Below are 10,000 nucleotides of genomic sequence, written 5' to 3'. Positions count from 1 at the left end.
ACTAAGTTTTTCATTATAGGGTAAAACAATTAATGTGTAAACAATTAATTTCTATCCTATCTTTGGTTGGATCAAACAGATTTACCATAACCTTCTTAGAGAGTAGAGTAGCCATAGTAATTATTATATAATATATCTATAATGAATTAAAATAAAAAATATATGATTAAAGTTATAAATACTTTTCTTAAAAAATATTTTTCAATAAACTTTTGACAAACAAGAGCTGCTAATGATGTTTATCTATAAAACAGTTATTTTTTGATAAACTTTACCTTTCTCTCAAGAAATTTTGTTTGTTTTTTATAATGAAAAAAATAACTTATCACAAGTTTTTTGAAAAATGGAAATGAGGTTTCTGATATTTCTCTTATAATTTTTTACTTCTCTTACTATTTTTATTAACTTTTTTGGAATACTCTGGGAAAGTGCTAGACTACTGAAATGTCTCCATTGAAGTACTCTGGGTGGGTACTACTTAAATGTGTTAATTGAAGTACTTTGGGTGGGTACTACTGAAATATCTCGATTGAAGTACTCTTGATACTACTTGAACATCTTTTTTGGAGCACTCTGGGTATAAAATTAAACTATAAATTTCTGAACTGTGATATTCAGCAACAATTTTATTTTTTACATAAAATGTTCTTTTTAGAAAAAGTTTAATAGAACAACTCATAAATTATTTTAAAATTTTGATAGATTTTTTTCATTATAATTTATTTCTTAAACTATTTTTTGATATGAAACTTTTGACTTTTTTTATCTAGGATTCTTTTAAAGATTTAACTCACATAGAGAAGTTGTATTTTTATTTTCAGATGCCTTTTGATCCGAATGAGTAAGTTTGCTAATTAAATTCTTTTTTAAAAGATGTTAAATAACTTTAATTTTGAATATTTTCGAATTGACATTAAGATTAATTAACATACTGCTTACAATTAGATTGTTTACTATTGAATCTACTTGTATCTCTCTATATATATATATGTATATTTATACATATATATATATATATATATATATATATATATATATATATATATATATATATATATATATATATATATATATATATAAATGTATATATATATATATATATATATATGTATATATATGTGTATATATATATATATATATATATATATATATATATATATATATATGTATATATATATATATATATATATATATATGTATATATAGACAGCTTTGGCCAAAAGTTTGAAACACCCTTGCATTTTGGGTGTTTTAGCCATTTTTGGCGGTTATAGACTATGCTGCAATGACTAATTTGCACTAATTAGTGTCAGTTGTTGAAATATAGAAGACAAGCTACAGAATGAGCGTTGTTTCCTATCTTATGGTTGAATACAAAGATATTTATAGCTTATACAATCAATGTACCATTAATTTCAGTATCAGCCGTTGTTCATTATGAGAGACACAACTAGTCATGTGTAAAGCTATTTCTTATACAGTGTCTGACTTGCAACAGAGTTGGGTACACTGAATTTACGCAAAAGATCTGGAAGACCACGTGTAACTTCATTATCAGCTGATCGTCTCATCCGAAAGGCCTGTGTTGCTCATCCCATGTGGTCCTCCTCAGCTATATCATCATCCATGTCGGACCCACCAAGTTCCCGAACAATCAGGAGGCGATTGGTAAACGATTTCAATCTCTGGTGCTATCGTGCTGCAAAAAAAGCCAAGTTGACCGCTAAAAACATCAAAGACCGATTGGCCTTCTGCAGGAAGTACCGGCACTGGGTGGCAGAAAACTGGAGGAACGTGATGTTTTCGGACGAAGCTACCTTCACTCAGTTTCAATCAAAGTCATGTCGTGTTAGGAGACCACCAAATCAACGTTTCAATGCCAGATTTGTAACACCAACAGTAAAGAAGTCACCTACGGTCATGGTTTGGGCAAGCTTTAGTGCTGCGGGCAGGGGAGGTATCTGGTTCATGCCACAAAATACAACGATCAATGGTCAGGTCTACCTTAGTATCCTACAAGAGAAACTTCCCCATCATATGGGGATACTCAATTGCACCACATTTCAGCATGATGGTGCTCCCTGCCATCAAACAAGGGCAGTGAGTAGTTGGCTTCGGGATTCTAGGATTGAGGTCTTAGGTCCATGGCCTGGATCAAGCTCAGACCTCAATCCCATTGAAAATATGTGACCTTAATTAAACAAAAGGTTGCTGAGCAAGCACCGACATCAGAAAAGGATCTAATAGAGGTTATAAAGCATGTATGGGTGACAGAATTGAGTCAGCAGTATTGTGAGAGTTTGGTGACCTCGATGCCCAGACGTATAGAAGCTGTTCTATATGCCTGGAGTATAGAACAGATTCTATACGCCTATTGACCTTGACTCTTCTATACTAGAAGAGTCAAGGTCAATATACAAAATACTAACTGTGGATTTTTAATGACCTACTGACTGTAGATTAATTTCTTATTGTTATGGTAGTTATATAAAATATATGTTGCTATGTTATTACACAAAATGTGTCATTTCTTTCAAAAATGCAAGGGTGTTCCAAACTTTTGGCCAAAGCTGTATATATAAATATATATATATATATATATATATATATATATATATATATATATATATATATATATATATATATATATATATATATATATATATATATATATATAGTTCAGTTAAATCAACTTGCAACTTCAAACCTGTCTGTAACTTCAAACCTGCTTGTAACTTATCAAATAATAAAGAAGATCAAACTCAAGCATTTCAATGGTTAATTAATTTTTTTTTTTTAACTTTGTATTTTTTTATTTTTTTTTCATTTTGTATTTGTTTATTTTGTATTTATTTTGTATTTCAACCTCTAAGGATTCGTAACAATTTGGAAGAAACTGACAGTAATATTAACATACCTAAATATGAGGTTTATGAAAAGTACAAGTAAGACTTTATAAAGAATTAAAGTTTTTGAATATCCAGCTGTTAAAATTTTTTGTTTTTAAAAAAAAAAGTTTAATTTTTTAATAATTATAGGACTTATTCTGAACTTCAAGGGACCAACTACTTAGCTGCTCCTGATTTTGGAAAAATTGTGAAGTGTATATTTCCTAATGTTAAAGCTAGGAGGCTAGGCACAAGAGGCAACTCAAAGTAAGTTTTTTTGTTATTAAATTTTTTTACGAAAAAATTCAGATAAAGTGGTGGAGCCACTGTGCATTTAGTAAATGCTTAGCATGTTATTTACACTTTGCATTTTTTTTAAAACCAGATCTATACCATTTTTTAGGTTTTTAAAAAGTTTTGCTAAAATTTTTTTACTTTTTCAAGAATTTTATTATAATTATAAGATTTATTTAAATCATTGTTTTTTTATATGCTATCAACAAAATCAGCTACAATAATTATGCAGGCAGCAACTAAAGTAATTAGGCTAGCGACTGTAATAATGTAGCCAATTATTATAATGATGTATATCATACTTTTAAAATGTATGTAGAAATGAATTTTTTTATAATAGTTATGAGTTCTGTTTTGTTAGTTAACATATGTTTTTAGGATAAATCATATAAAAACAATAAGAAATTTTAGTAATTTAATACAAAACAGATTATTCTTTTAAATTCTTTATAAATGAAGATAAAAAATTTAAATACCAACTTCATTAACAAATCACTATTCAATAAATAATAACAAAATCTGATAAAGTTTTTCCCAACCTAATGTAGACCACTGTATTATTTGAATATTTTGAATTATTGCAGTTTTTTAATGGTTTTGGTGAATCATTAAACAATAGTGGTCTGATATTTTAATTTTCTGACCAACAGAAATTAGATTAGCCCACCTAGATGGTCTTACGCTGGCTTTTTCAAGAAGTTGCGCAGGCTTTTTCGAGAATTAAAAGTTGTTATGTTTTGATGATAATTTTTAATGTTCCATAGATAGCTACAATATTTTTTTTTTAGTGATTAAAAGGCAGAAAAACTTGCATTTCAAAGAATTTTCTTTATTTCACCCTTATAGTCTTTAAAAAATTAACTTTCATATTATTATATTCATAATTATAATAGTTTAATAAATAGTTATATTAAATAAACAAATATAAATTTTATTATAACTTTATATATTTATTAAACCTTGAATAAATGAGTTGGATACTTGTAAAGTTACGATAACAGTTTTTAGTTACATCGCACTTTTTTTCTGCTTAGAGCTATTTGTATGCATTCACTTGGTGTTTTTTTTTTTCTGTTCTCTGTTTTTGTTTTGGTTTGTTTTTTTATTTTCAATCAAATTTTATACAGTTGTACTTAACATCATAATATTACATGAAAATCAAGTAATTTTTTTTAAAGCACATTCTAAATTAAATTTTTTTCATGTGAGAAGTTTTCATATAAAATCTAAATAAAAACATTAACAGCTTTGACCTTTTTTTTTCGAAAAAAAAATATTTTAGCTTATATTTTATGCGGGCTTTATTTTGCCAGTGTAAAATGACTTACATGGTTGTGGAGGCGCCTATAAATATAAATATCAGAGATATCATGAATAGTGATTTTTATAGATATCAAAGCACCAAATATTCGGTGATGCTTGATTATTTTGAGGGTTCCAATATGCTTCATGTAACAATTTGATGTAACAGTTAACAATGCATGCTGTGACATTTCCTAGTTACAAATGAAACAAAAATGATGACAGCATAGTTAACATATGGATTCTACCATAGGTTAACTATGGTAAAGTCCATATTTGGCAAAGCACACATTGTTGACTGTTACATCAAATTGTTTTAACAATAGTTATTTATAAAATAATTATACTCTTTAATCCATTCAAAAAGGTTACAGAAATAATCAGCTCAGGTATATCTTGGATTCAGTGCTGCATTACCCAATAGGCCAGACTAACTTTGTATAAGAGTTCCTATTATAAAATTCCTATTATAATCCAAGGGTTGATATATATATATATACTGAAAATCAATTAGTTAACTGCATAAAAGAAATGGATTAAGTTTATTATGAATTGTTTATAAGTGACATTCAACAAATTGCATTCCATTATGTAGAAAAGTATAAAATAATTCACCCATTTAACAAAGATTATGATGTTGTAGGAAGAGATTTTGTACGTGGATTTTTGAAGAGACATTCAGACTTTTCAATAAGAAAGCATCAAAGGTTGTTTTTAAAGTGTGTTTTTGGTTTAAACCACAATTCTGTGAACATTTATTTTAGTAATATAGAAATTGTTATGAAAAAATACAAGTATAAACCTCATCAAATTTTTAACTCTGATGAATCAGGCATTACGACTATACATAAACCTGTCAAAGTTATAACAAAAAAAAGGAAAATATTGCATTTCCTCTGATACTAGAGGTTAATGGGGTGTAACCACAAGCGTTTTTTCTACTATGAACATGAACAGACAATTTATTCCATTGATGATGATTTTTAAGAGAAAGCTAATGAAATTAATGCTCATAGATCATGTTCCCAATGGAACATTTGGAGGATTCTCTAAAAATGGCTGGTTTGCAACTGATCTGTTCATAGAGTATATAAAACATTTTGCAAAGCACACTAGAGCTACTTTCCAAAATAAAATTCTTTTGATTTTAGATGGGCACAAAACACATACAAAAAGCATTAATTTGTTAGATTTTGAAAAATGAAATGGTTATTATAACCTTACCACCTTATATCTCTCATAAGTTGCAGCCACTTGGTTGCGTTTTGTACATCCGAAATTTATTCTTTGTGTTTGGATATAATTCCAGACATTTAGTTTAGTAATGACAAAAGCTCTAATGCTATCTTACATAAGAAAAAGTTGAGTCACAAGTTAATTCAAAAAAAAAGCCTGAAAAAGTTAAGTCACAAGTTAATTCAAGCACCATATTACCATTGTCATCAGGGTGTTCAAAAAATATTGATTTTAATATAGTAATACCCTGCTTTTCTGATTTTTCATCAATTTCAAAGATCACTTTACCACCAAGAAAGGGAGAAGAATCACAGCTAATAACACCATCACATTAAAAAAAATCACTATTTGAATAATCAAAAAAGTTAAAAGAACTAAAATTAAAAAATAAATGTGCATTTGGAGTGGTAAAGAAAAGGTTAAAAGTTTAAGTTTTGAAGACTGGAAATGTTATGATTGTAATGAATTATGGTGTAAAACTGCAAAAGGAGAGAAGTGGAATAAATGTTTAAAATTTACAACTTAGGATCATTCGGACTGTTGTTCATTTCAAAATACTGATGAAACAATATTTGGTTTATGTGATTTGTTTTGATTATAGCTGTATCATATTATAAAATGATTATCTTGCTAAACCTCTTTAAAAATGTTCTTATTATATAGATAATTATTCTTATTATATAGAAACTATGTTCTATGCCCCGCATAGCATGGCATGAACATTTTGGTTTTCTATGTAATAAGAATAATTCGGGTTTAATAGCTCAGAACTGCCAAGAACTTTTTGCTCTGTTTGAGCCATTTTGAAAAAACATATTGCAACATATGGGAGTAAAAATAAAGGAAATCCATTTTACTTTATTAAAAATAATATGCACGGAGTTGATTAAAATAATGGGAGAAAAAGTGTGATCTCAGATTTTAAAAGAGCTTTTAGTTGCTAGCTACTTTAGTCTTTAAGTCGGTTCAAATTCAGATATTGCTCACATTGACCAACTGATTATAGCTGTTCGATTTGTTTCGTCTAGGTGCAGACACCCAGTTGAACAATTTTCAACAGTTTTGATCATGAAAAGATATGTAGGTGAAATGATTGCAGAACAGATTTTAAGATGAGATTTTTAAAATTGTAGTGGTCAGTCTTATGACAATGCTGCAAATATGTCTGGAGTATACCATGGAATGCAAGCTATAATGTCTACTCTGAAAACATCCAATAGATATTCGGTGTGCTATGTATTTGTTCAATTTAGCTGGACAAACTCTTTTATAATGCTGCTTGTTTTGTTGTTGTTTTTTTATCGATTGTGCAACTATTGTATGCGTTTTTTTCAATAAATAAAGTGTTTTTTTTTTAATTGTCATAGTTATAAATGTTTAGAAAGATTTAAAAAAATAAAACAATATAAATAAAATGAAATAAGCTGCAAATGGCGGTCAGAAAACACAAAACATTATCCTAACAGAACTTGCTAAAATTTTATTGTTATATACTGGTGGCATTGTAAATAGTGAATGGCTATTTTTGGAAATATGTATAATTTGTAAGGAGCTCACAATCATTTGCTACCATCCAACAATAAAAATGCTTTTTTCTTAACTTACCACCTATAGATTTTAGGGATTAAACATGCTAAATATTTAAAAATTAAAAATAAAAATAATATTTATATGTAATCCTTTTTTATACTTTTTTTTATTTTTTATTTTTTGTTAAAATCTGGTATTCGGTATTCAGTCAAATAGTTTGCAATATTGGGCTAAAAACCAAATAGTAAAAAAAGTAGTCTGCCATCAAAAAATGGTAGTCTCTACTAAAAAAAATAATTTAACTCTTTAACTAAGAATTTCTAAGGGTACAACTGCTATTGCCATAGGTGCATGAGCAAGTAAAAGGTTTCTATTTATTTTGATGTACTGAAGAAAGTTATGGATGAAGTGGGCCTTAGTTGCAACCACACTGTGTGCAGAATATGGATAAAACTGGTTTGCAAATGCAGCAATAAACAATAATGATGCACGTAGATCTCATAATTTCATGGAGTTGATTGATACAGCAATCAAGAACAGCATCATCATTGCGGAAGTTCCAGCACACACATTACATTTGTTTCAATCTTATGATAGGATTGTCTATATTCAGATGTTTTAGTTTCGCATAAGAATTTTTGTTGTTTGTTTAGAACAGCGTGGGTAAAAGCTGTCAGAAAAAAATATTAAATTAGGATTTAAAGCCTGTTGTATTTTTTTCATTCAATCCCAATAAAATTCTACCAGATGCTTATCTGCTGAACAGCCTTTATGAACATTTATAGTTAATCAAGGCTAAATATATAATATAAATCAGAAATAAATTAATATACCCAATAAAAATTTTGTGGTTGAATCCAAAATAGGTAGAAAAATGTGTCTAATGAACTCAAAATAAATATTTGTAATAATATTTCTAGTGTATCTTATCCTTTAAATAATATTTCGCACTCAGAGAAAAATGATAGTGATACATTGCCATATCCAACAATTTGAGATCTAATCTAAAAATGGCCAGGAATCAATATATTTCATATTGACTTCTTCATATTGAATCTTTGGACTTCTAAGGAACCCCAAAGATTCAAGAGATTAAGAATAAAAACAAAAGACAAAAAAAATTAGTCCACAAATAGGTTTGAAAAAATTCAATAAAAATTAAAGGAAAAGGAACAGATATCAGATTTCCATTGTCTCATATCTTTATATCAGGCAATGGAAAAACTTTCCATTATTTGATATGAAAAATATTATGAATAATAAATCAGAGCCAAAACAAAAAAAAATTGAAATCAAGATGATACAAACAATTCCTGCACACAATGTGGAATAATCCACATGTCGCCTGATGATCCTACAATGATGGATGAATGGGTATCCTGTGGAAATTGTTGTAATTGTCATTTCTTCCCAACCTGACTTTATTAGTTATTTTCTCATAACATCTGAAAATTCTAACAATATTTCTTCAATATTTTTTGGTCAAATCCCTTTCTACAATGTACTTTGTTGAAACCATCTGTAACAACACCACATGCACATTTTGTCTCCACATACAATTAGCCTTTTTTTTTTTCCAAAATTTTTCCAACATTACCACCATATGTATGTATAGTTCATCAATATCTTTTCTTGTCCTACCTGTTTGAGGTTTTATTCTAAGTGTTTGAGGTTTTATTCTAAGTTCCAAAGTACATATACTAAGACAATATTAGGCACCCCATAATAGATACCATTACTCTCGCATTTTATCTTGACTACATGCTTTTTAAGATGCTGAAATATAAACACCTGTTCAGAAGTTCAACATTTTTTTCCTTAAAACCAATATTATGAATATCTTGTATACACTACATTACTTATGAAGCCATTTCTTACCAACTTTACAAACAGTAAAGTTTGCTAAACCTCTTTTTGTACACGCTCTGCATTCTTTTCACTATTCTCTACTTGCTCATTTTTGACTTTATATTATATTATAAAACTATGCATGCTACAAAATAATTTATGTTACATAAAAGGTTTTCATGAATTAAAAAAAAAATGAAGATTTTCTTTAAACTATACAGCTATATTGTTTTCATAAATATTGGCATTGCTGGTCTTCTCCATAAGCTCTTCTCTTATGGTGTATCAGGTAACATCTTTATGAATATTGAATCCTTCTGTATGAATCATAATATAAAAGTTGTCCTTGATGGACATCACTCTGCTTCATATCCTGTAACTTCAGGGGTTACTCAAGGTTCTATCCTTGGCTCTATACTTTAAGTTACATTAAAGATTTCCTAGAAATTCTCACATCTAAGGTTGCATTGTTAGCAGATGATACTACCATTTATTGTCTTGATAAGAAGCCATCACTCTCTGATTGCTTGGAGGGGCATTGAGCTTGAAAAAGATCTCTTTTCTGCTACAGCATGGGGCTCTCAGTGACTGGTGAACTTTAACTCGGATAAAACTCTTTTATCCGAGTTAAAGTTCACCAGTTTTTTTTATTTTTTTCAGCTAATTGTTATCTCAGTAATCTAGATCTTCCTATATTAATTAACTGTAATGTACTGAATGAGTCATCTACCCTTCATCTTTTAGGGCTAACTATTATTTCCAATCTTTCTTGGAAACCATATATCAAATCAATTGCAAAATTAGGATCTGCTAAGGTTGCATCTCTTTATTGCACTTGCCACTTTCTTACTTAGGATTCTATTCTTTATCTCTATAAACCTCAAATCCATCCTTGTATGGAA

At 28.6% G+C, this 10,000-nt stretch overlaps 1 protein-coding gene across 3 annotated transcripts in view; it reads left to right on the top strand.

The window, feature by feature from the left end:
* Positions 1-10,000, top strand: part of LOC100203591 (uncharacterized) — a 36,141-nt gene that overhangs the window by 5,018 nt on the left and 21,123 nt on the right. For 2 of the 3 annotated variants that reach the window (XM_065806241.1, XM_065806240.1), the window contains exons 3-6: positions 771-841; positions 2,679-2,777; positions 2,874-2,945; positions 3,039-3,155. In XM_065806241.1, the coding sequence (XP_065662313.1) occupies positions 771-841; positions 2,679-2,777; positions 2,874-2,945; positions 3,039-3,155 (359 nt within the window). The remainder of the gene's footprint in view (positions 1-770; positions 842-2,678; positions 2,778-2,873; positions 2,946-3,038; positions 3,156-10,000) is intronic. The other variant, XM_065806242.1, reaches the window with a different exon arrangement.

Source organism: Hydra vulgaris, chromosome 09, assembly GCF_038396675.1.
Source record: "Hydra vulgaris chromosome 09, alternate assembly HydraT2T_AEP".
NCBI lineage: Eukaryota > Metazoa > Cnidaria > Hydrozoa > Anthoathecata > Hydridae > Hydra > Hydra vulgaris.
This window is presented reverse-complemented; position numbering and strand designations above follow the sequence as displayed.